Source organism: Apaloderma vittatum, unplaced genomic scaffold, assembly GCF_000703405.1.
Source record: "Apaloderma vittatum isolate BGI_N311 unplaced genomic scaffold, ASM70340v1 scaffold2927, whole genome shotgun sequence".
Lineage (NCBI taxonomy): Eukaryota > Metazoa > Chordata > Aves > Trogoniformes > Trogonidae > Apaloderma > Apaloderma vittatum.
Genome location: NW_009727723.1, coordinates 37517 through 64528, shown reverse-complemented (window position 1 = coordinate 64528; position 27012 = coordinate 37517). Strand labels below are relative to the sequence as shown.

At 39.9% G+C, this 27012-nt stretch overlaps 1 protein-coding gene across 1 annotated transcript in view; it reads left to right on the top strand.

Annotated features, from left to right (window-relative positions):
* LOC104277195 (four and a half LIM domains protein 5-like) overlaps positions 1-26707 on the top strand; it is a 29214-nt gene extending 2507 nt beyond the window's left edge. Inside the window, exons 2-6 of the mRNA XM_009873767.1 lie at positions 16445-16615; positions 18942-19116; positions 22863-23032; positions 25210-25396; positions 26501-26707. Coding sequence (XP_009872069.1) covers positions 16457-16615; positions 18942-19116; positions 22863-23032; positions 25210-25396; positions 26501-26652 — 843 coding nt within the window. The 5' untranslated portion in view covers positions 16445-16456 and the 3' untranslated portion in view covers positions 26653-26707. The remainder of the gene's footprint in view (positions 1-16444; positions 16616-18941; positions 19117-22862; positions 23033-25209; positions 25397-26500) is intronic.
* The last annotated feature ends 305 nt before the right edge of the window (positions 26708-27012 follow it).

Below are 27012 nucleotides of genomic sequence, written 5' to 3'. Positions count from 1 at the left end.
ATTGACATCAGGAATGACCAAGTGACGGGGCATGGTGTAGTTGTTGACAGAGCACATATGCAGGAGAGCAGAATTCAGTCCAGAGTGATTTGTTGTTCTGTACCTCAGTTCCTCATCTCTAAACTGGTTTTGTTACATTGGGGAGGAAAAAAAAAAAAAAAAGGAGTCAAAACAATATTAACCGAGGCTGTCTGGAAACAACCCAAATTGAGTGAAAAATCCTTCATAATTAGGAATTTGGCATAATTAGGAATTCTTTTAACCAGCTCTAAGAGATTTGACACAAAACTGGAAAAATTACACCTAGAATATTTTGCTTAAGACTATTAATCATAACCTCGGAGTCATTAAGGATAATTGCGAAGGTCACAACCAGAACATTTTATTGCTGCAGTTAATTTTGCAAAGGCTTTCTACCTCTAGCACTGGAAGTTTGCCACCTGGCAAACCTTGTACAGTCTTTTTAACTATCCCAGGCCAGTGCCATGGACACAGCCTGAGGAGCAGACCTATCTAATGGCAAAGATGTATGTAGGGACTCCTTTCTTTTCTTCCCACTCCTCCAGGTTTGCTCTCGGACCTTGATCAAGTCAAATGCTTCACTTTGAAAAGTATCAAGCTTTTCTGTACACAAGAATCTTACAACTGTTTTAGGATTATTTTATTATTGTTGTTAGAAAAGCATTCTGTTATTACATTATAATTCCATTTATCAGGAGCCCAGAACACTATTAGGCTCTCTCAGGAGTCCAGCCTTCCTCAAGTGAGCTCTTCAAGCTTCCAGCCACATCGTGACTCATTTATGTAATGTAACATGCAACAGTCTGGTATAATTAGAGTTCTGTGAGTCTGGGATTCTATTTGCATGGGGAAAAAAAGAAAGAAAAAGATTAGAGGAAAAGATGTTTCATGCTGATCTAATTGTCAATCTTTGTTTAGTTTAGTGCTTGAAAATTGAAGAGCATTAAGAAACATTTCAAATTAAAAGCTCAAAATATTTTGGGTTCTCTTTTTTTTTTTCTTAAATACAGTAACAGTTCTTAGTTTGTTTAGTCACTCGCTTACTCTTTTTACTGAAAACATTTACTGAATTTAACATCAGTTGGCAAAAAACTTGAATCGTATTTGTTCCTTAATGCAATTGCTGCTGCTTACCACTTTCCTGCTCCTCAGACCAGCTTTATCCTCTACAGCTAGTCAGATTTATGGCCTCTGAGCATCACCCCATGCTGAAACCAGTCAATTTCATTCTAGATTTACAAAGACGGTTGCTGCATGTCAGGCTTCACATCATCACTTGAATAGTCTTTACCGATTTCAGTGGATGTATTGTTCCACAACAATCTTGAGTTAAATAGTATATTCTTAAAATGTTCCGAAATGTTAGAAAGGAATTTCTGGAAGAAAAGCTTTAGCTTTTATTTTCCTTCAGTCGGAACAAGGCAATTGTACGCTAGAACTAACTTTTAGATAGCATATTTTTATAAACATAGGAAGACATTCACTCTGAAATTCATAGTGCCAAAACCAAAAAAAGGGCCTTTTCAGATGCCAGGACATTACAAAAATCCCAGCAGGGCAATAACTGAAGGGTCAGTAACCTCACATCATAATTAAGAAAGACAGGATACCACATTCTACTCATTGCATGTTCTAATTTTAAATCATAGGCACTTTTAAGAAGAGATTTTAAGGTTTAAGGGAAATGTTAGGATACTCAGCCACATAATTTTTCCATTGACCTTATCTCCTAAGAGGGCAGAGCAGGTAACGTAAGAGGCACAAAGATTTCAAGAACATGGCAAAGGCCATGAACAGAACCCAGGGCTGAGTCTCTCTAAGGACTTGTCTATGTGGCCGTTCACAGGACGTGAGGATTGAAGTTAAAACAGAGCAGATGCCAGGATACACTCTGTCTTGGTTGACAGGACATTATCTACTCAACTACTCCAGAGGTCGTCAGTTAACTTTTTTTTTTCTGGTTAATGGATGACACAGAAAGCCACATATTTAAACAAGCAAGCAAACAAACCCATTATTTTTTTCTATACTCATCCTAGTAACACTCCGTTCTTTTTCCTCCTTGGCAGAGGACAAACAAGATGATGAAGAATTCCACTTCCTACCTTTTTTCCCATCCACCCCACTTCTAAAGGGGTTCACTGCCTTCAAAAGTCCTGTAGTCAACTCTCTTCTAGAACTGAGTTGTCACATTGTGAGTCATATGTCCCTTTGCTGTGTTGGAATGAAACGTGCTGCTTTACTATCAACAGTGAATATAGGATATGTCATAAAATAATGTATATATCTGAGTATTTTTATGTTTTCTTTTCCCCCTAACCCCAAGACTAGCAATCTGGCTTTGGGACTGCCACATAAACTAATGAGCTTTTCCAGCTTCTGTTTAAATCAAATACAGGGCAGAGAATAAAATGAAAAAGTCACTTAGCTACAATTCCACTTCTTCGGTGAAATGTGCACACAGCTCAATTGTACTAGCTTGTGACTGCAACCTTGGTGCAAATGTGGAGACTTCATAAATGAATTGTGCCCAGCACTCCCAAACAGGTATGAGGACGCCAAACCTAACATGCACAGTTAGAAACCTAATCCAGAAAATACTAAACCACTAATTTGACGTCCATGAACTGAGTGAAATTATTCAGCTGCATTAATTTATATAGAGATGCAATCATTCCTGGGGTCCTGTGCTAAGAGAAGACAAAGCAGGTGTTCATGTAACACTTGGGGTGAAGCAGAAGAAAGTTAAATTATTGTACTTAAGAGCACCCACAGTGAATTTTCATGTTCGTTGGTTGTTGTGCTTTCCTGGAAACCTTTCTCGCCCTCTGTCTCAGTTATACTGTACAACTAGTTCATTAACTGTAGAAGTGGTAGAATATGGAGTACATCTTTCAAGTCTTCATTAGATTAGACATTTCATGGTCTGTCCACTTATCAGATGCAAAATATGCATATGTATTTTAATAAGGCTGTGTTATTATTGGATCTCTATATTCCGAAGACAGTGCAATTGCAGAGGGTCCTTACCGCTGGGTGCCATAGTAATACCTATGGTGTCAGTGAAAATGCCAAGTCCATAGGTAGTTCTTGCTTTGAGACCAGGTTGTTACCAGCTCTACTAAATATTTCCGCCTATTCCTTCTCTTCTTGATCCTGCCCCTTCGGCCTGCCCATCTTGAAACGTATTTTCCCTTGAGAAAGTCCATGAAGGCACATCATAGAGTTCCTCTCCACAAGGTGGAGACTGCCGCAGGAATGGTCACTCCCAAGAGCTCACATACAATGTGAAGAGAGAGTAGATATGCTGTATTTGCTGTTACCAGCTTTTCCTAGACTGTATGCAGCAGTGTCTTCACAAACCGTGATTCCTGTGGGTGCAATAAGCAGCCCAGGGCTTGTTCTGGAACCTTATAATCTCTGTTTTCAGTGACAAGTTTGGTAAGAAGGTGGCAGCCAAGATTGATGGAGAACTGCAAGCAACAAAACTGGCCATTCATTGGGCCTACAGACTTAAATATCTGGGAACAATAATAATAGAAGTAGGGATCTTACATGCCAACACTCCTTACAGCATTTGCTTTTCCTAAGCTTTAATGCCACCTAGCTCATGACAGTCTTTTAACAGGGCTGAGATCAGAGATCATTAGATTTGGTTCATTTTGATAAGGTGTTATACTTTTTATTACAAAATTGCTGTACCTCAGTTTATTTTTTCCTCAGAAATCTAGGTCAGGTTGGCACAGTGCAGTTGGGAGAGAAAAGGAAAAGGCTGTGCCGCTTCAGCGGATGCTTTATTACCACTTGGGGGTTTTATGTTTGGTTTGGGGGGAAGGAGATCTTTTTTTTAAAAAAATACAGTAATGAAAATCCTTTCCAATTTTAGCTTGCTGCTGACATTGCTACTGCTCCTGCTGCTCATCCTTATTGCTCATTTTATTTCTTAAAGCTATTCTAAAGTAGGTCACAGGCTTTTAAAAAACCCAGCTAGAAAAAGTTGTACTTCATAGTCCATTGTAGTTTGGGGTTTTTGCAAAAGGATTTTAATTCATGTGCTGCACCCATTCTCACAAGACACAGTACTTTTCATCCACCTTTCTATCCCTGAAATAAAATGTAAGGGTGAGGGAAATCCAGTCTTTGCAGTTGATGTACTCGCAAATACAAGAAATGGCCTGGTTTTTATTAAGATCTTAAAGAGTGCCATCAGCATCAGCATTGCCTCTTGAAGCTCTGTTACCTCTTGTTAGTGGCAAGGCTGCTTCCTTTCAAATTCTTCGAGCCCTTCACCCTCCTCTGTATCACAAGCATCAGTTACTATTGCTATTGCTTTCCCCAGGAAAGCTTTCAGTCCCAAAGGCAAAGACAGGCGTGCGTTGTTTTCAGGTAGATGTGTTCCTGCCCAGTGACATTAGTGTGTATTGCTAAGATGCTGCTCTTTCTTTGATGGGTTCTGCTCTGCTGTGCCAGCATTTCGACTTCAGTTGCCTTGTATGGAGGGGAATGAGGAGGCAGATGTGTGATGTGCAGATGCTCTTCTAGCAGAGATGGCTCAGAAACGCTGCTCTAATTTGCACACTGGGCATTGACTCACTGGTGATAGTCTCCAACCAGGACTTCTTCAGCACGTCTTCTTTTGTAACTTTCATTTCCTTTTTACTTCACTTCTTGAAGTATTTTCCATGATTAGGGAATTGTAGGTGAGGGTGGAGGCAGGGAAAGGGACTGGAGAAACTAGGCAGTAAGAGTAGTCGGGAAGACTTTGTATTTATTGCCAGACATCAGCTGCAACCTCAGTGATCAGTTCTCATCTTGACCACTTTGGACCCAGATATTTAATGTTTCTTCTTCTCTTTCAAGGACATTTAAGACTTGCTGGGCTGTAGGTTGATGGAAGGAAAATACTTTAATATTTCCATGCAAGTACAATGTGCTGTTCTCTACATTCTCACCACTTCAATTGAAGAAACTGTAATCCAGCACAAACATCCTTTTGCTACCAGATTTCTTCTCTCAAAATGACATCACTGTAATTCAGATTCATATGTTTTTTCCTAGACTAACACATAGTTAGTTCTAAAATTGCTTCTTTAAATGAAATTTTAACTTTATATCAAAAATGAAAGTTTTTACTAGAAATTTTTCTATTGATAAATTAAGACCCATTTTTAGACGAGCATTTTTCAGTCAAATTTCAATTTCTTGAATCCTACTTTTCTAAAACAAACTCACATTTTTCCATGAAGTGTTTTTTATTCACAAATATTTTCTATTAAAATATATCAAAATTTTAAAAATAAAAGTGGTAAAACATTATGGATCAGAACTTGTTTTCCAGAAAATACTCTGATGCAGTAACTTTCTTTTTGATTTATATTAGTTTTGACAGCTTATAAATGCTCAAGTTTCAGAGCATGAATTTAATCCTCTAAAAGAGATTAGTAAACTTTCCTCATGGGCAGGCTGTTGCCAAAACATCTCTTGTAGAGTTTGTTACATCTTCCTTAGGATGGTTTTGCCTGCTGATCTTATAAAAAATGGATATGTACAGTAATAGCCTTTTTCCATTACACAGTCTTTAAGTCATCACAAAACAATTTTTAGATCTGCTTTCCTTTTGGAGGTAAGGAGCATATTTAGTGTAGATGTCTCTCCTTTACTCCTTGTTGTTCTGTACAGGGCAGTGGCTGATTGGTGGAGCAGGGCACAGCACTGCATATGTTTTTCTTCTGAGCCAAGTCATCAAACTAGCCAAGATTACTGAAAGCATTCATGCCTTCATATCTCTTCTTTAGCCTGATCTGTAACAATTAACACCAGCTTAAAACTTAAAATGATCAGTAAGGAAAATGGTCGGCCTGCAAGAAGAGAAGTAACAAAATTTTCTTTACTGTGGCAAACCAGATACCGCAGACAAGCCAGTGAATTCTTTCCATCAAAAAGGACACTGCTTTCCAGCAGTGCTCATGTCTAAGTATCAGAATGGTTGACTAAGGACACGATCATGTTTCACATGCAGTGACAACACAGAAAATAATATGTGTCTCTCTTAATTTCACACATGGCTGCGACTTAAGAATGTTGGAAGTGATTTTTCCCTGTGGAAAAGCTGAATCTACTGAAACTGGGGGTTTTTTTGACAGAAGTTATCTAGAATCACTACTTTTATTCGCTCTCTCCTCTGTAACCAAATGTGTGCAATGCCATTGAATTCAACTGAGAAGGATTTAGAGACTATGTTTACCAGGTCTGAAATATCAGGAAACACTGAAATTAATTGTAAAGATGAACCTAATTGCTCATATACTTTTTCAAATCACACTTTTTTTAATTTAATTGGAAAATATCTTTCAAAATCTGTGTTCCAAGAATACAGACAGCAAAGCTCTAAAGCATTCATTCAGCTTCAAGCATGTAAATGTTACATTGAAAGCAATAGCATTTCTCATGTATTTAGACTATGTGCATGTTCAGTTGTTATGGGAAGGAGCTTACTGTTGCTCTGTTGTGGTTCAAGATGACTGGGACTAAATACCACATGGCCTCCAGCTCACTCCTCCCCCCATCCCCAATTCCACAGTGATGTGGAAGGAGACAATTCAACTAAAAAGGCTCAAGGGTTTGAGATTAAGGATAGAGAGGGTAATAATCTACCATTTAAGATGATGGGTAAAGAACCAGAGCAACTTGGGGAGAAAAACATAGATTTGATTCACTGCCCCCATTTATGAAGTAGAATAGTAAGAGGAATACATCAATAAACACGACCCGATCTTAAATACACTTTGTCCCCTCCCCATCCCTCCCATCTTCCCACTACCTCCTCTCCCCGCCATTGGTGCAAGAAGGGGCAAGGAGTCAGGGGTGCAGTCCACCTGGGAATTACTCATTGTCCATGGCAGCTCCTCCATGAGGAAGAGGGCTCCTCGCAGTCTCTACGTCCTGACATGTGGTGTCCACCTCACAGGAGGCAATCCTCTTCCTCCTCATGAGTCCCTCAAGGCCACGTATCACTTCAAGCACGACCCCCACTGATGCTCGGTCTCTCTGCCCTCTTGCACGGAGTTCTTCATGTACCACCGCATCCTGGACGTTGTCGCAGTTGTTGATTCCCCCAGCTGGCAGGCAGTCACCTTCCTGCCATCTCAGCCACCACAGGGCTTCAGGGAAAGGTCCTGGTCCAGCAGTCTTCTTGCTTTCCTTCTCCTCTGGGTCTCTTCTTCCCCTCTTTCTTCTCAGGGTGACGTTTCTTTGTTCTCCTCTCACTTCCCCCTCCTCCAAAAGAAAAACTCCCCAACACTAAAGACAGGACAGCTCAAGATGAGACAAAATACCTCGATGGCAGAGGCACTGATTGACCTGACCCTGACCAGAGGCACATCCAACTCCTACCTGAGGATGGGGGAGGCTCTCAAAGTTACGTACAAGTCTGTCCCCACTTTACAAAAAACCCTGCCAGACTCAAACCCATGATATGATTAAATGCCCATAAGGGAATACTGGAGTTCCGTGGACTTGTTTACCCTCCTTCTTTTACCATTCAGCAGTGATAGCCCTTTATGTGGTCCATCGTGGAATCACAGAATGCTTAAGCAGGATCGCCTAAAGCAGATTGCCAAGGCTATGTCCAGTCACGATTTTAATATCTCCAAGGATAAAGACTGCACAGCCTCTCCAGGCAGCCTGCACCAATGTTAATCATTCTTACAGTGAAAGGTTTTTTCCTCTGTTTAGATGGAATCCCTTGTATTTTGGTTTGTGCCCATTTTCTTATGTCCGTGGGCACCACTGAGAAGAGCATGACGCTCTCTATTTCATTCCTTCAAGTATTTGTACACATTGATAAGAACCTCTCTGAACTTTCTCTCCTCCAGACCAAACAGCCCCAGCTCTTTCAGCCTTTCCTCATAGGAAAACCTCTAGTCCCTTCATTACCTCATCTGGAATACCTCATCCGACCACATCTGGAATATTGTGTCCAGTTCTGGGCCCCTCAGCTCAAGAGAGACAGGGAACTGCTTGAGAGAGTCCTCCACAGAGCCACAGAGATGATGGAGTGGAACATCTCCCTTATGGGGAAAGGCTGAAGGAGATGGGTCTCTGTAGCTTGGAGAAGAGGAGGCTGAGGGTTGACCTCATAAATGTTTTCAAATACATCAAGGGGGAGTGTCAGGAGGACGGAGCCAGGCTATTTTCAATGATGTCCAATGACAGGACAAGGAGTAACAGGTACAAGCTGGAACATAGAAGGTTCCATAAAAATATTAGGAAAAACCTTTTCACTGTCAGGGTTACAGAGCACTAGAACAGGCTGCCCAAGGAGGTTGTGGAGTCTCCTTCTTCGGAGACATTCAAAACCAACCTGGATGAGTACTTGTGCGATCTAATGTAGGTGATCCTGCTCTGATGAGGAGGCTGTACTAGATGATCTTTTGAGGTCCCTTCCAACCCCTGACATTCTATGATTCTGTGACCTTTGTGTATCTTTACTTAACTCTTTCCAGTAGCTCCATATCTCTCTCGTACTGAGGAGCCCAGAAGTGAAGAGAGCACTCCAAATGTCTTACCAGTGCTGAGCAGGTAGGATCAGTTCCCTTAACTTGCTCACAATGCTCTGCCTAATGCCTCACAGGATGCTGTTGGCCTTCTTAACCACATGGGTGTGTTGTTGGCTCATGTCCAACGTTGTGGTCACCAGGATCACCAGGTCCTTCTCTGCAAAACTGCTTTCCATCTAGTGGGTTCCCAGACTGTGCTGGTACCTGTAGTTATTCCTCCCCAGAGGCAGGACTTTGCATCTCCTGTTGCTGAGCTTCCCAAGACTCATCTCACCCCACTTCTCCAGCTTGGTGAGGTGTCTCTCAATGACAGCAAACCCCACCTGGTGTATCAGGCACTTCTCCAAGTTTTATGTCATCTACCAATTTGCTGTGCATGTACTCTGTCCCATCAATGGGTCATTAATGAATACGTTGAACCGTACTGATCCCACTGTTAACCCCTGCTGTCCACTACTAATGACATTAGATTGTCTCCTCTAACATTGTACCTAAGATTCGCTAACTATTTCTCATCCATGTCTTAGGCTGTCGTGGCTGCTTTGCTTTTCCAAGTCAGGCAGCTGAAGCTAATAATTTTAAAATGGTCTAAATGTCTTCTAAGTATATAATTCACTACCAGCTAATCTGAGTATCCTTTATCATATGGCTGTTTTGTACCAGATGTAATCCTCAAACTTGTTTTACGGTTGAAAATCAAGTATGACTGAGAATGCTGCCAGGATCTTACGTGAAAAGGTACACCAATGCACAGCTGAAATATTTCATGGTTTCATTTGATTCTACAAATTTGACATTAGTCAGAAAGGAACCAGTTCCATAAGTAAGACATGAGAAAATTCTGGCTCTACCAGACTATAGGAAAAGCTGTAAAAAATATATGTGAGAATAATTTCAGAAAAATAAAAGAAATTAACTAAGCTGTAGCATCAACCCTACTTTTTTTGATGTACTGCTGCTAGGAAAGATGTTGGCAGCACCCAGGAATTTGAGCAGGTGAAAAGCTTTTGTGTTCCTAGGTAATAGCTTGGAACAGACTTGAATCAATACTGAGGACACCAAAGACAGTTTCTCTCTACTTAAACATGGAGCAGCATTACCGAGTGGCCATACTGCTGATCAGCTGAGCTTGTCATGTTCAGAGTAGCAGGGCCAATTATTCTGGACTGGAATCTCTGGGCACCAGAGTAGTACATGTATTAAATGATGAATTGAACTTCCTAACTCACATGGATTGATTAGTTTGGTGTTTTATTAAAAAAAAAATCCAGCAAATAATCTGATTGTAGTTCTATAGCTAGTTAGCAGCTTATCTATCCCGTTCTTTGAAAAAAAAAATCTGCAGTCATCTTTCAGCTACTATGTTAGATGTGCTTATTTCTTTCCTTTAATTTCTCAGTACAGTGGGTTTACTATGACTGTAATTATTAAGCCTGTGAGCAAGGTTTGTAATAGAGGAAGAATACCATTAGGAGAGATCAGTACAGAGCCATTAATTTGAATTTTGCCAACTAAATCACCCAGGCTGATTTTGGTAGCAAGTACAAGTTACATTGGACAGGCTGGGTGTTGCTCATAAAAGTTCTGTGAGTGAATTAGTGCCAAGTGATGTCCTTCAGGGATCTGTGTTGGGACCAGTGCTGTTTAATATCTTTCTCGAAGACACAAACAGTGGGATTGAGCACACCCTCAGCAGTTTTGCAGGTGACACCAGGCTATGTGGTGTGGCTGACATACCAAAGGGATGGGAAGCCATCCAGAGAGACCTGGACAAGCTGGAGAAGTGAGTCCATGTGAACCTGCACCAGGCTTGAGACAGCTCCAGTATCAATACAGGCTGGGGAATGGAGGGATTGAGAGCAGCCCTATGGAGAAGGACCTGGGGGTACTGGTGGATGAAAAACTGGACATGAGCCAGTCCAGAAGGCCAACTGCACCCTGGGCTTCATCAAAAGAAGTGTGGCCAGAAGGTTAAGGGAGGTGATTCTCCCTCTCTACTGCACTCTGGTGAGACTTCACTTGGAATACTATCTCCGAAGTCCTCAGAACAAGAAAGACATGGACCTATTGGAGTGGTTGCAGAGGAGGGCCACAAAAATTATCAGAGGGCTGGAGCATGTTCTCTGTGAGGACAGGCTGAAAGAGTTGGGGTTGTTCAGCCTGGAGAAGAGAAGCCTGGAGATCTTATTGCATAGCCTTGCAATACTTAAAGGTGGCCTGTAAGAAAGGTGGAACCAATCTCTTTAGCAGAGCCTGTTGCAATAGGACAAAGGGTAACGTTTTTCAACTAAAAGAGGGTGTATTCAGACTAGATATAAGGAAGTAATTTTTTATAATGAGGGTAGTGACACACTGGAACTGAGAGGTGGTGGAAGCCTCTTTCCTGGAAACATTCAAGGTCCAATTGGAGACACTCTGAGCAACCTGAACTAAAGATGTCTCTGTTCACTGCACGAAGGGTTGGACTAGATGACCTTCAGAGGTCCCTTCCATCCCAAAACATTCTATGATTCTATGATTCTATGATTCTATGATTGATTCTATGAATTAAAGCAAATACCTATCTTGCTGTAGGCTATTTCAGCCTACTCTGCAGTTAGTAAGGAGAGTTTGAGGGACACAGGGTAGTCAAGTCTTTCCTGCCACAGCATTTCTGTATGCCTGCATCCATGCGAATGCTTAATAATTTGTCCTCGTTTGAAGTTTAGATAAGTAGTAAATTATGCTGTACTGGACTAAAGGAAGAATTTAGATGGATATACAACGTTTGAGTTTGCATGGTGTATAGAAAGCAGACAACAATACCAAGTGAGGAGAAAATTACAGAATTCCTGAGCCAGAGCTCTTGTCCTTTTCATTTGTGCTCGTGGGGTGTGTAAGCAAGATACAATGCAGTAAGCTGACATTAGTAGATCAATCTCTAAATGAGCTGCTTTGCCTGAGTTGTCCACCAAAACCATGTCACTTGTGGACCTTGAAGCGGTATAGTTGGATTGCTGCAGTACCATCCTAGTTGGCATCCACCCTGACTGCTTAAAGCAGTACTTTATCAGTGAGAGCTCAGCACCCACTCAGATGCTTCCAGGAGCTGACTTTGTATCAATGTGCTACACGAAGGAGATAAAACAATTTGTTCAAATTCAGCACCTGTGTCTCTGTTTTCTTGTAGGTACTTGCTTTGGCTTGACCTGTAATATATGCATCCGGTTCCTAATGCTTCTCTAGCCATTTTTAGAAGAATAAAAATTCTACTATCCTCAAATACTCAATTATAACTTAAAAGTATCACTGGGAAACTTGTGGTTACTCTAAGGGATGGAAGAGACAAAGCAAGGCTATTGCCAGTGTTTCAAAAATATATCATACATTTAACTCATGAGTTGTTTTGATTTGTTTTGTTTTGGAGCTAGCAAGGCTTTTATTAGGTATAGTCACAATAAAATAACAGATTTCTTGGTAGTAGCAGGCATCCAGAGAAATCAATAGACCGTGATCTCTGAAATGAGGAGAAATGTCCTTGCAGAAGATTGTTAGAAACTTTTTTTTATAAAATAACAATATTGTTAGAAACGTTTCCATATAATGGTATTGCTAGCTTTATGATTCAGTTGTAACCTTGAGTCACTAATGTATTTTCCAGATGTATGTATTGAATTGTTCAGCAGCTCTCACCTAAAAAAAGGAAAATAGGGAAAATTAAGTCAGCAATTCATGCAAATAAGCAAAACCATGTCCAAGATAAAAACATGTATTTACCTGAAAATAAACAAGTGCCAGAAAATAAAAAGGTGCCTGGGACAGTTTGGAGGGCTGTCTGGTTCATAATAGAACAATTTGGTTTTCTTATCCTTCAGCACTGTTGCAATGATTTATTTTGCCATTAGTTTTCTTTCTTTATGTCTTTCTAATAGAGAGCCTTATTCCAATCATTGTATGCTTTTAAAGAAGAAGATGACATAGTTCAATGGCAGGCTTATTTAGTTCAGGAAATATTCCATTAATATTACCATAAAGCAATGCTTCCAAGAGTGTGTATACACCTACCTCCATGCATATGTAGGTAGTTGCATATGTAGATAGTATTAATATTTCTAGGCATTTTATACTTAAATAGCATAAGAGGGATTAATATACATTTATAGAAAATATAAATTAGTAAGAGATATAATCACACTCTGGCTGTGCTTTTTAGCTTCAGTGAGAAAACAAACATTGATTTCCTGATGGTTCCACACTTACTGAGTTCCACAAGTACACAAGCATTTTCTTAGGGCTTTTCTTCACTGGAAGTCTTCTAGGGCTCTGCAATTTATTGGAAACCAGTTGACTCTACAGAAAGTCCTTCTCCTTATTTGTTGTCGCTAAATTCTCTCTTAATCTACCGGAACAGCAGGCAGACTATCCAGCTCTGTTGTTCTATTTTCATCTGCTTTATCATTCATACCATGAGACCACTGCATTCTTGAATCTGTCCCCAGAGATTCCACTTGCAATATCCTCACATCCTTGGCAACACCTCTCTGTTCCCCCTTGGAATGTTCTAGTACTACAAATGATATCACATATCTGACCCTACTAGATACATAAAAATCAACAGCATTTAGCTTTGTTCCAGTTTAAATAGCAAAAATCCTCTTTTCCCAAGGAACGAAGACGTTGCAGTCTTACCCTGTGCCTAGGACACAAGTTAGCAGCTGAAATGCTGGAGTCAGCATTTCATTCCCTGAGAGTGAATAGCATCAGACCTCCAGAGATTTCTGAACTGACCTTCAAAACACAAAGTCTAGCTTCCAGCAAACTTAAAGTAAACATATTTCTCTAGAGATTAGGATCAAAGCACAAAGGAAAACATTCTACTTAACTACATGGGGCTCGTACCATTCCGTATTTATTGGAGCAAGGGTAAGTGGTGCTCACTTTTTTTGTTGTATTGTTTAATGGTAAAAGTAATTCACAAAGGTTACCCAGACCTCTTCTATCAAGAGATTTGCAGAAATATTCATTCTTTTTCATGCAGTCGCTGTTGGGGTTTTTTTCCCCAAAATGGTCTTATATCATCATGGTCAAATTCTAAAGACTTTCTCTGAAGCAAAGCCTTGGGCAACTTGGGTATTTTACTAGAGGGCCAGCTCAAGGACACCCCCAGGCTTTGAGTCTGGTTTTGGAGGTAGTCTTTTAATGTTCTTTAGCAACAACTGTCATCTGGAAAACGGGAGTAATAGCACTGTACTCCGATAACCGTATAGGTTTTTGGGAGGATAATGACATTATAAATTCAAATGTTCTGAGATGTTACAATTGTGGGTCTTGTTTGTGCACATAACCTGAGCTTCCTGGAACAGACTGGCTTCCCTGGGAAAAAAAAAAAAAGAGAACCACTTTTTAAAGAAAATTATTTGCTATGCAGTTTTCAATAATTTAAACCCTGTCGCTATTCATTACAAAGAAAAAAACAGAGATGTATCTGCAGATACCTAAAGCTATTTGTTGGTGTTCTTTGTGCAACAAAAAGCATTATGAGTAACATGAATTCTTCATGCATGCCGTGTTAGGATTTTACTATTGCCACTTCTATGCAGCGATGAAACTCTCTTAGGGAGCTGGGGTACAGATTCACCAGGGAGAAGGTGGTTCACTCAAGGTTATTCTCAAGGAAGTTCATAACTCTAATTCCCACAAAAATGGAATGAAAATTTCTCTGGAACCCAGTTTCAATCCTGTCCTACGACCTTGTAGCCCAGTAAACCACAGACATTCTTTGTTTTTCTCCTTAGCCATTAATTTATTCTGCTTCCCCAGTATAAAAGAAAATGAGCAAAACTTGATCCTGATGTTGGTGATGACTATGTAGCAATTGTGCCCTAAATGCACTGTGCTGTGTCATGATGTGTACATGTACACACTGATGGATGTCATTTTCTCAGATACATTGGTTCATTCATTTCACATCCAAATCTCTGTTTGATCTTACATAAATGGAATTACAGTCCTGTTAATCTATTATTCCAAGGATATCACAGAAAACACATCTGTAATATTTTTAAGCAAGCGTATTTCCCACTGATCTGAGTTACAGATTATTTTGTTTCCTTACTGCACCCTGTCTTGACTAGCACAAAGATTTAGGGCAGTCAGAAATACAGTAAATCAATTCAACCCAAAAGATTTTCAGTTTACAGGAACAAGAAGTTTTCCATAGCTTGTGTCAAACAATCAAGTCGTTACTTTGGGTCTGAAATCAGCATTATAGCCTCTCTCCCTGCCCCCTTTGCATTGTTCTCTTCTGTACCTTCAGGAATAGATTAATAGCTGCTTGATCTTATTCATTGGTGCCAGTGGACACCTGCAGTAATTGCTCTTTCTCATAGTTCAAACAATCATTTTTGGATTTCATCTCACGAAGCAGAACCTGCCCCCCCCCCTCCCCCAAAAAGCCTTTTTAAAAGTGGAACCATGGATATAAGGCAGGCAGGGATTGTATAAAAAAAATATGAGGGAACAGCTCTAAATGGACTAAGTATGAGCTCTGCAATGGTTAAGCACTCCTTCAAATCTTGTTCTTCCTGTGCTGCTCTTCTTTACTCTCAGGCATTGCAACTGGCTAAGTTAAACTAATTTGCAGTGTTATTCAAAGTGCAAATCTTTCAGTTGCCCAAAGGCACCAATATATGCATCTTTTAGAACACCTGCCCTGATTAACCTCAAGTCCTCTAAAATTTATGATCGCTGGCACTAGCTGCAGCTACACTCAACGAGTTTAGTGAAGAGTGCAGTCCAATGAGTCCGGCAGATGTTTCTGGGTTTACTTCACTGGGAACTTTCTGGATTCTTCCTCCCTCATTCCCAGCAATCAAGACCCAATTTTAGCAAAGTCCAGAAACAAGAAGACTGAAACAAGCATTAATCTCCACTACTCCTAAAATGTTCAGTGTTGCAGATCTATAAGCAATTGAGTTTTGGATGCTTATCCAAGCCTGTTTAGCCTGGAAAACTGAAGGATGGGAAACTCGTACAATTGGCTCTCAATAGATTTGTGCTATTTCCTGCGCTTGCCTGTCACAGAAATATAATTTATCTCACAGTATTTTGGCACTGCCAACATGGAACCTGGCAATAAAGAAGTATGCGAGAAAAGACAATCTTTTCCAATAACAACAAGGGAAAATTTCTTTGACTTACAATTCTGTTTGAGTTATGATTTAGTTTATTTCTTTTTATATTTTCCTCTTTTCCTATCCTAGGGTATTTGTGTCACATTGCCACCAAATGTTAGCAGCACAGTTAAGATTATGCAAAAAAACAGCCATATAGCTTGGAGTCTTTTGTCTTCCTTTTGTTCAGTCAGCTAGAGATGGGGTTATTTTGAAAAGGAAGGAATGAGGGAAAAAACAGGAATGGCAAGAGAAAGCCCAGAACATATTATAAAATGCTGCTTCTCTTTGGCCTTTTAACTCCACATTTGATTTAGTTTTTGAACTGTTGCCTCTATCTCCATTCCCTAATTTCTGGATAAACCACAACTCACAATCCAGTACATAATGCTCATAGCGCCAATAGCTGCATGTAGAGAATGTGAAGACAGCTTCACTTTTGGGTATCTGACTTATCAGTGTAATTACCGTTAGATTAAGATGAAGCAATCTTCTTGCTCCCCATTATGTAGGTATCAAAATACACAGTATATGTTGTTATATACTACCATTTTATTATGGAACAGCCCAGCTTTAGAAATCCAAGGCACTGCAAATGCCCAAGAAATACCTGTCCTAACTTTCACAGGTAAAGCAACATTACTTATTCTTTGAGCAAGCAAACGGTCATCTGCTGAATTATATGATTTTTCCATCTTTCCAGATCACGTGGAGAGCCCCATCAGAATGACCAACAATCAAACAGACTGTCATTACTGCCTGCAGTCTCTTCGTGGAAGGAAGCATGCATTAAGAGAAGAAATCGCTTATTGTCTTACCTGTTATGACAGCCTGTTTGCCAACCCCTGTGAGGAGTGCAAGCAGCCTATTGAGTGCAGTTCCAAGGTAAAGATTCAGCTTTCACTTTTTATTCTTTGCTAAATTATACACAAATCCCATTTCTTTAATGGCAGATTGTATATCCAACTCACTGCATATCCCTGTACTGGTGAAGAGACCCAAGCATAGCTCTTGTACATCCATGAACAGCAGAAACAGTGTTATTTAGCTCTGGGGCCAAAGATTAGGAAATCTGCACATAAATATACCTCAAACTTATGTCAGTGCTATATGTGTGTGCTAGACTCCATCCTTCACTTCCAGTTATCATCATCATAGAATATCATAGAATGGTCTAAGCTGGAAGGGACCTTAGAGATCATTTTAATCCAGCCTCCCTGCTGCCAGGGACGCCACCTCTCGACTAGATCAGGCAACACATGGGGACCGAACGGGAATCGAACTCGTGACCTTAGCGTTGTTAGCGCTATGCTCGACTGCACAGTGTTTAAGGAATGGTAGGGTGCTGACGTCATTCACGGGGTCAGATTGAATGAAACTTTGGAATTGCTGAGAGATGTCCACTGAAAAAAATATTTAGAGTATAGAATAAATTGTTTTTACTGTAGATGTTGTAATGCAGTGGCAAGCTGAAAAGAAACCATGTTCATAATTTCTGTATCATTACTTTTGACTTTTGGAAATGAAGTCTATTTCAATTTTAACTTAACTCCATGCATACCTTGCTCATCTCACGAGTGGCATGTTGGTCGCAGTGTTTCCAATCTTGGCTTTCTTTTCACCTCTCCCATTTTTTAGGGTATTAATAAATATTTAGTTCCTCTGTGGTCTTTAACAGGGTTTCCAGTATCCTGTTCTTCAATTTAAAGCCTATATGCTTCACTCTGAATTTTGAGTTCAGATGAAACCTGTCAAAATGCGTTTGTTTTTCAAAGTTCAGTATGTGATTCTCTTTGTTCACTTTGCCTATGTTCTTTTGAAATAAAAGGTCAGAAAGTTATTAAAATAAGCCTCTCAGGAGACCTCCCTGGCCAAAGCACTTTATGGTTTTCAAATAATATTGTGTGAGTACAGATGAGTACTGTAAAGGAATCATTCAAGGAAAAAGCTGATTTGGATGAAGACATTTCTCAAACTCTCATCAGTATTTTTCAACAGCAAACTTGTACATGTAGCACTGGAGAACATGTGCTCTGAGTTCACTAATTTTGCCTTTAAAATTGAAAATTAAGTAGGTGACAGGACTACTGATGTCAAAGATCATTACCAAAACATCATGTTTTGGTCTGAGTGAGAGGACAAACTGAAAGAAAAAAGCAGGAGTAGCAAGAAAGAGGTGCAACTGGCCAGAGTTGACTAGAAAAGTGGCACACGGAGATCTACAACTGGTTGTCCACCTCTGTCAGGGTGCTCTCTCAAGAGTTTGCCTCTCTTATTCTCCTTCTTATCCAGTCTTTGGCTATGGCTGCTCTGGGGTGATAGTTTACTTTCTACAGGGATCAGAGTGCTAACTAATGTAAGCGGTAAGTACTCCACAGCTCCTGAAACAAAGCATGGTATTTATTTAATTTTAGCAGCTTAAAGGGTGGGGATCTGACCTTTTATGCTTCTACTTTATAAAGGAGACTTGGAAGGGTGTGGTTTATTTTTTAAGATGGAGGCGTTTTTTGAGCATGCATTTTTCCCTTTTTTTTAACCTTGGTAAAAAATAAAATCTGCTCTTTTTTTTGGATTCTTAGTCGAGGTCTCATGCATACACTGTTAGCTTTTTCATCCTCAAAGCCTGCTGAGTCTTAAACAAACATTTTTCTGCCAAGTTTTTAGGAAGAGTTATATTAGATGTAAACAAAAGCAGTGATTTATTAATAATCTTCCCAAGAATCATTTTGTTCTCGATGAGATTTTAATTGCTTGTTTTGTGCAATAATATGATCCTTCTTTAGTGTTCCATAGTGTCAGCTGGAAGTAAAAGTAGTAATGTTAAAAAGATGTATGAGGTTCATTTCGAAGTCTGTAGAGAATACGCTTGTCAGGTGGCCTGTGCACATTAAAAATGTTGATCACTTGCTTCCCCTTGATGGCCAACTGTAAAATATAAAAGAATACTTCCAATAAAAGCATATCTCTGTTGTTTCATGAGAAAGGACAATTGCCTGTGCCAAAGCAGCTCATGATGGCCTCTGCAGGAGATCTACAAGATAGACCAACACATTGAGTACTTCTGTCACCTCTGAGTACACTTCCCAACTGATGCATCTCTTCAAGTAGCCATTGCAATGGTCTCCATTTTTCACTTTATTTCTGGGAGGAGCTGAGGGATAAAACCACTGTAGAGAAATGTCTTCATTAACATGGGCTTATTTTCTCCAAGGATCTGTCCTACAAAGGCCGTCACTGGCATGAGAGGTGCTTCAGGTGTGCTAAATGCAGCCGATCACTGGTGGAGAAACCGTTTGCTGCCAAGGACGAGGTCTTGCTGTGCACTGAATGCTACTCGGATGAGTATTCATCTAAATGTTTCCACTGCCAGAAGACCATTATGCCTGGTAAGACAACAGGGACCCTCCGGTGAAAAAAACTTGCACCTTTGATCATAACCACAGCCTTGACTAACCAAACTATAAGGTCCGTGACTTTCAGAATGGCTTTCAGGTGACTACTTCTCCTTTGTGCATAGTACTTTCTCAGCAGTGAAGAGAGAGCAGGCAGATACCTCTGGTCTAGCACTGACAGACCTTATAAATCCTTATAAAGAAGATTAGAGCTCAAGAGAAAGTAAATGTATTATGCTGAGTCCTCGACTCTGCGCAGTTTCTAGGAGACATACCCCTCTGTATGTAGGTAGATAAACAGAGCTGTCATTAGCAGGTTAAACACGACATCTGCATATTTGTATGTCTCATTGACCAGACCTTGAGCTCATGCTCTTTATATCATTTCTTTTGCTCAGAAATAGTTTTTACTAAATTGTCAAAACAGGACAATGTTGAAATCTTTATCACCATTTTTACTAAAAAGAATATAAGCCCAAAAAATCAATTGCATCCTGGGCTGCCTCAAAAGAAGCATGGCCAGCAGATTGAGGGAGGTGGTTCTGCTCCTCTACTCTGCTCTGGTGAGAACTCACCCAGAGCATTGCATCCAGTTGTGGAGTCCTCAACACAAGAAGGACATGGACCTGCGGGACCAGGTCCAGAGGAGAGCCGAAACAATGATCAGAGGGCTGGAGTGGCTCTCCTAGGAAGATGGGCTGAGAGAGCTGGCATTATTCAGCCTGGAGAAGAGAAGCTTCCAGGGAGATCTCATTGCAGCCTTTCAGTACCTAAAGGGAATCACAGAATCACAGAGTCACAAAATGTTAGAGGTTGGAAGGGACCTCGAAAGATCATCTAGTCCAACCCCTTTGCCAGAGCAGGATCACCTACAGTAGGTCACAAAGGAGCGCGTCCAGATGGGTTTTTAAGGTGTCCAGGGAAGTAGACTCCACAACCTCTCTGGGCAGCCTGTTCCAGTGCTCTGTCATCCTCACAGTGAAAAGGTTTTTCCTCATGTTTTTGTGGAACCTCCTATGCTTCAGCTTGTATCTGTTGCCCCTTGTCCTGTCATTGGACATGACTGAGAAGAGCCTGGCTCCATCCCCCTGACACTCACTCTTTACATATATTAACAAGATCACCCCTCAGCCTCCTCTTCTCCAAGCTAAAGAGACCCAGCTCCCTCAGCCTTTCCTCGTAAGGGAGATGTTCCACCTCCTTAATTATATTTGTGGCTCTGCGCTGGACTCTTAAAAGCAGTTCCCTGTCCTTCTTGACCTGAAGAGCCCAGAACTGGACACAGGGCATCAGGGCAGAGTAGAGAGGGAGGAGAATCTCTCTCGACCTACTAGCTATTCCCCTTCAAATACACCCCAGGATGCCATTGGCCCTCTTGGCCACGAAGGCATATTGCTGGCTCATGGTCATCCTGCTGCCCACCAGGACCCCCAGGTCCCTTTCCCCTACACTGCTCTCCAACAAGTCCATCCCCAACCTATACTGGCACACGGGGTTGTTCTTTTCCGAGGTGCAAAATTCTACACTTGCCCCTGTATTTCATAAAACTTCTCTCCGCTCAGGTCTCTCTGAATGGCAGCACAGCCTTCTGGTGTGTGAGCCACTCCTCCCAGTCTTCTGTCATCAGCAAACTTGCTGACCTACAAGAAAATCTTTTTAACAAGGCTTGTTGTGACAGGAGAAGGGGCAATGGTTTTAAACTAGAAGAGGGTAGATTTAGGTTGGATGTAAGGAAGAAATTTTTTACAATGAGGGTGATGAAACACTGGAACTTGTTACCCAGAGAGGTGGTGGAGGCCCCATCCCTGGAGACATTCAAGTTCAGTCTTGACGGGGCTCTGAGCAAACTGATCTAGTTGCAGATGTCCCTGCTTACTGCAGGGGAGTTTGACTAGATGACCTTTAAAGATCCCTTCCAGTCAGATACATTCTGTGATTCTACATTTGGATTTACAATGGGTTTACTTCTTGCAGCTAGCACCCTTGAAAATTTTGCGCTTTCCATTAAGCAACTTTTATTCATGTCTGTTCAGGACATCTAGACCTTTCATTACTACCACACCAGTAAAGCTCATACAGCAGAGTGATTGCCTAAAATCTGCCTATTCAGAGGTGTCTAAGAGAAGCCACAGCACCATATGTGACAAAATGAAGTAGCTTGCTTAGAAGAATGAACTACTCCCAGTGCTTAAACCTTTATACAAGTCATGTATACAACTGCAAACTTCCTGCCATGGCCTCACAACTACTGTTTTGGGAACTTTTGGCCAAGGACATCAGTAAATTTGACAGCAACACTGGAATTCTATTTTTCAGTAGATCTTACTGCCAAACAATAAAGTCTAGTCTATGCAGAATTATTGGCTACTGCAGAATACTAGACTACTGATGTCACAGATGTCACAGTTCAACCTGTAACATTGATTTGTACTTTTACAGTTTTTTCGTTTTCTTTACAGGTAAAAGCTGTATTAGTGGAAATAAATATTGTAGCAATATAGTTGTTTCCAGTTTAAGCATGATATACTGCCTAAATTTTGTATAGGTTAAAAATATCTTGCCTGGCAGGCATGCCTTACTAGATTTGGTGAGAATAGTACCAGAATATACTCATGTTTGCATTAGTATCCTCTGCAGCTTTTGCCTCAGAGTCTAGGAGACTAAATCCTTGCAGCAAGTGTTGAGGGTTTTAGTAACAGTGCAAACAGGGAACTGAAGCAGCTCAGGAGTGCCAGCCAGTTTCCAAAGCATTGGCTTCTTTGTCATCGGTTTGCTAGCTCTGTGCTGAAAAGACCCGGTAGGCAAAGACAGTGAAGTCCACCTTCTGATCACTAGGAGGAAGCTGCAAACTTTTTATGTTTAATTACAACCAGTAGTTTCTCCCTCCATTAGCCCTAAAGTCCAGGAAATGGGTGGTGTGGGATTAATCATTTATATCAGCAATTATTCATGTGGAAAGGATCATAAAGCATTTGGTACTGTTCTTTGTTCTCTGATGCTACCAGCAGAGAAGGAAATTATGGTGAAGTGTCCCTGGAGAAAAATCATTCTCAGATATAAGTCCATATCTTAGACTTACACAGCTACACTAAGATGTACAGGGCACCTGTACACAGAGCTAAGAGCTCTGAAACTCCTCTGGCAGGCATTTAACTGAGCAAATTTCTGTCCTTGCACTGTATTGAAAGCATCTAGTTAAACACAACAAAAGGAACTGTTGATCTAGGACTATAAATATGAGATATAAGAAGAGGCAGTGCAGTGTACTTTATCACAGAGAAGATATTTGCTTTTAAAAACTTGCCAGCTTAAGTTGAATAAAGTAAATAAGAAATTTATGAGTGAAGGAAGTTTAGTTTAAGGACTTCAAAACACAGGACATTAATAGATACACTAAATATCCAACAAATTAATATTTAATTTATAAAAGTGCTGTGTACCTGAACATTATCACTGAGTTGGCTGGCCTGAACCTCTGAACAACTGAAGTATAGCAGAAGGAACCCTAAAATGTTCATGTAAGGACAGACTCTAAAAATCACAGCTTAGGCAATTCAGCACGTCCTTTGCCAGGTGATCAGGTGACGCTGAATGTGTTCTCGAAATTTCAAGTACATACTTAGAAACTATTAAATTGAGGATAAGTGCTTTCTTGGGTAATCCAATACCGAGACAGAAGATTAAAAACAAGAGTACTCCTGGGGAGTACTGGGGAGAATGTTTGCTTTGGTCTTTTGCAGGTTCTCGTAAAATGGAATTTAAGGGAAGTTCTTGGCATGAATCCTGTTTTGTTTGCCAGTATTGCCGGCAACCATTGGGAACAAAACCATTGATCACCAAAGACAATGAGAACTACTGCGTGCCCTGTTTTGAGAAGCAATTTGCTCACCAATGCTACTCTTGCAAAAAGGTAATTAAAGATGCAATGGAAAAATTGCTCTAATGAGGCAATATTGCTCATGGGGGAAGGAACTGCATCATGATCTAGTCAAGAGGTGGCGTCCCTGGCCCATGACAGGGAGGTTGGATTAAAATGATCTCGGAGGTCCCTTCCAGCCAAGGCCATTCTATGATTCTATGAATCTATGTAAAGTATCTGGTGAACTAAGGGTAAGAGCAGGCAGTATCTTCCTTTTGGCATCAGACACTGAAAGCCAATTGCAAGTGTCTGCCATCCCTTCTAGTTAATATTAATCTAAGGCTGATTGGATTTGAAATAAACTTGACCAGAATAAATAATTTGGGGTTCTTCTATTGTTGATTGTGATTTTTAGCAAAGGTTGTTTTTTTCACGGAAAGCTACGTAAAACCCTTCTTTCCTGATAATCTCTGATTTTTCCTTGATAAACAGGCCTCTCCAGCATTTTTCATATATATTCCCATGCATACTAAACCACTTAATGTGAGCAAAGCACCCACAGTCTTGCCTGTTTTTCTCTTGAAATGTAGCAGGCAATAATCAGACTAAGTAATTTTCAGTTGTGATGATACTAGTCAAAAGTCCCACTGTTTCAATACGTGATGCTTCCCCTGTGGATAGCAGAAAGATTGATTTCAAATGAGTTTTTGGTTTTTTCCCCAGAATATGAATACATCAGTTCATCCCCTTCTCAATTTCTCACGTTCTAAAATTTTCTCTGGCTTATGAAAACACTCTAAGTATCACACTTTTTATGGCAGAATTCAGCTTATTCTTTAGTACCTCTATCACCCAGGAAGAAAAATTTGGGTTTTTTTCACTTCCTCAAATAACTTATAATTTCCATAGTTATTTGATGTTTATCTGTAAGTATCTACTTCTAACAAAAGCTTTTAATTTAAGACAAATCTACTACTTATTTTCTTCTTCAGTAGTTAAACTTTAGAAAGTACTTTTACATATTCCCACATCTCTATATTTAGCCTTGAATTTGCATTAAATGATTACATGGCAAGTATAGTAATTTTGCCTTATGTTTATTAGAGGCATTGAGGTTAGCAGCACTTTTGAGACATAATCAGGATTTGCTTCTTAAATTTTTTGAATGCAAAGAATGCACATACATAATAGCTAAAACCGTTTTACTACTTTAACTTGCATCAGTTCCCATAAATAAGAATGGAGCTCAGAAAGATTAAACTGCCAATCTGGAGTCTTAAGTTTTGTGCTTGTGATTCTGAGATTTTAATAGAAAAGTAAATGAGAGTCAGAAGTGGCCCAATATTGGAATACTAAGCAGATTGGGAACCATTTAAATTTCTTTATTGCCTGACATCAGCCACTATTATTCTTTATTTCCCTGAAAATATATTCCCTAAGTAAATTTGATGGTGCTGCCATTTTTACCTAATTTTCTCCAAGTTTTTCTCCTGCTGTTCCTATTTTATTCTTTCATTCATTTATTCACAGTCGTTCATGTGACTTGACAGTAGAAACACTGTCTTACAGCTTGTCTTTATCTCTGTAGAAATGTCTCTGTACAGTCTCTCACAACTTTTATCAAATCAGCTCTTTACCACACATATGGAAGCCATAGAGCAACTGGAAATTTTACTTTGGAAATAACCAGTGGAGAGGTATGAGTGAGTTTCTTTTTTTAGTTTGACAACACTGATAAACACCATTTTTTCTTCTGCTGATAGTGTAGATCTCCTTTCTGTCTCACTTCTACTTCCTTACTGTCTTTCTTCCTACTAAAATACACTGTTTCATTTGTGAGACAGCAAAATGCCAGTTCCAGTTGGAAATCAGCCATAATGTCAGCATCGGTCCATCACTGATAGTTGCTCTTCTAAGAGCATGCCTAATGTTAAGCCTTTATCCACAAATATGATAGAAGAATTTCATAAGAAGCTAACCTGTTTATTACAAACCATGAGGTTATTCTGGGTTAGAAGATCAAGATTAACAAAATGGTGGCTTGCTCAGCTCAACTGAAGTTAGTTGAATTGATATGCCATACGAAAAACAGCTGATGTGACCACACTCTCTTCTCTTGCGTCTATGGGAAGACAGAAGAGAAGGGGGAGGACTTAAGAAGGATTGGATAGTTCTTCAGGATTTGTGCCTTTGTTTCATTGCTCTGTCCTTGCTTGTCAATACATTAGGTAATAAATTCTGGGGGAGTGACCTACTATGACCAGCCTTGGCACAAGGAATGCTTTGTGTGTGCTGGATGTAAAACGCAATTGTCTGGACAAAGGTTTATTTCCAAAGACGAGTATCCATACTGTGTAGACTGTTTCAGCAAATTGTACGCTAAGAAGTGTGCTGCTTGCAAGAAACCTATTACAGGTGAGTCTCCTCTTCTAGGTGGGAACAGACACTGATGAATCAGCAGTCTTCTCTCTAAGCAGACCTTTACTTTAGAAAACAGCGCTAAAAATAGTCCCATCAAAATGAAAGGCTGATGGAGTTAAATACTAGAAAGACAGGGAAGGAGTTCCTCCAGTATTCAATGTAGTGCTTTCTGCACTACACTCTCACACTCTCTACACTTCACTCTTAAGAAAAGGCACTTTTTGGCTCTTCTCAACACAGTACACAGAGGTCCCTCATGTCTGTGATTTCTTCAGCTTTGTTTTTAAATGCAAATGTGATCAAACTGAATGTGAATTAACTGCCTGCTGGTAAGGCACACCTGTCAAATTAGAAAGCTTGCCAAATGCAACAAAGCTCTATTGCATGCATCCTTGTATACTTAGATGATTTATAATTAGACATATCTGTCACTAGTTATGATAGCTGAAGATTTCTGAGAGCATTTGCTAGTGTGCTGCATTCTAATTCTGTGTGGACTCGACTGCTGAAAAGTATTGCCTGATTGATACAGGTGCACGCTGCATATGCAAGTGGACAAAGAAAATGATAAATACACAATCAAATGGGTATGATTTTACTAAAAAAAAAACACCAACAAAAAACCCACAAGAAACAAGCCCATAAGCCCCTGCTACATTATTTCAGATAATTATGCTAAGAACTCCATGATCTAGTAATTTCTGAAATACTGTTTCGAAGGTGAAAATAATTAAATTTCTCTCGGTGTTGTATCAAAACATTGCAAATAAATTACATGATAGTTTGTTGGGAATATCAGCAAACCTGAATGGACATTCTGATAAACCCATTCTGTTCAGAGTTCATAATATTATATGAAAATAAGCAACTTTGTTGCTTTTGTTTAAAATATTTCTCATTGCATTTAATTTTGAAGTTGGTTTTCTTATTTTTTTTGATTTAGCCAGTAAAGGATGTTTCAGACTATGGATTTTTGTTCATTTGCTTATCTGCTATGTGAATGACAACCTGATCATGCATGACAAAACAATCTGTTGCATTTCTGAACCATGTCCAGAAATACTGGATTCACATCTTCTTTCTCGTAATCTCTTTCAGCTCTTGGAGGTGCCAAATTTGTCACATTTGAAGAGCGCCAGTGGCATGGGGAATGTTTTAACTGCGCGAAATGCTCTGTCTCGCTGGTGGGCCAGGGATTCCTCACTCAGCAGGATCGTGTCCTTTGTCATGAGTGTGGCTCTGCTTCATAGTTCTGCATTATTCTTGCTCTGCAATGATGTACTTAGTTACTCTGCAGTAAGAAAACCACATAAAAGATATAACAGTTATTTAGTCATTCAAGTAACTTTCCAATAGCAGTTTAATCCTATCATAGTTCTTAACTGCTTATAAAAAGTTTTAAACAGCCCCATGCTGGCTAAGAAAACACAGAAAAGATTCGTATATATTTTAAATCTAACTACAATATGTTTCTCCTTGTTACACACTGCACTCTGCTGTTAGAAACTTAAAAATTTACATTTCATCTACCACGCACCAAAGAGGATTGTGAGAAGTCTATATGGCATATGACTAATTGTGAGGTATTTGCATTGCTTTAGAGATACAGA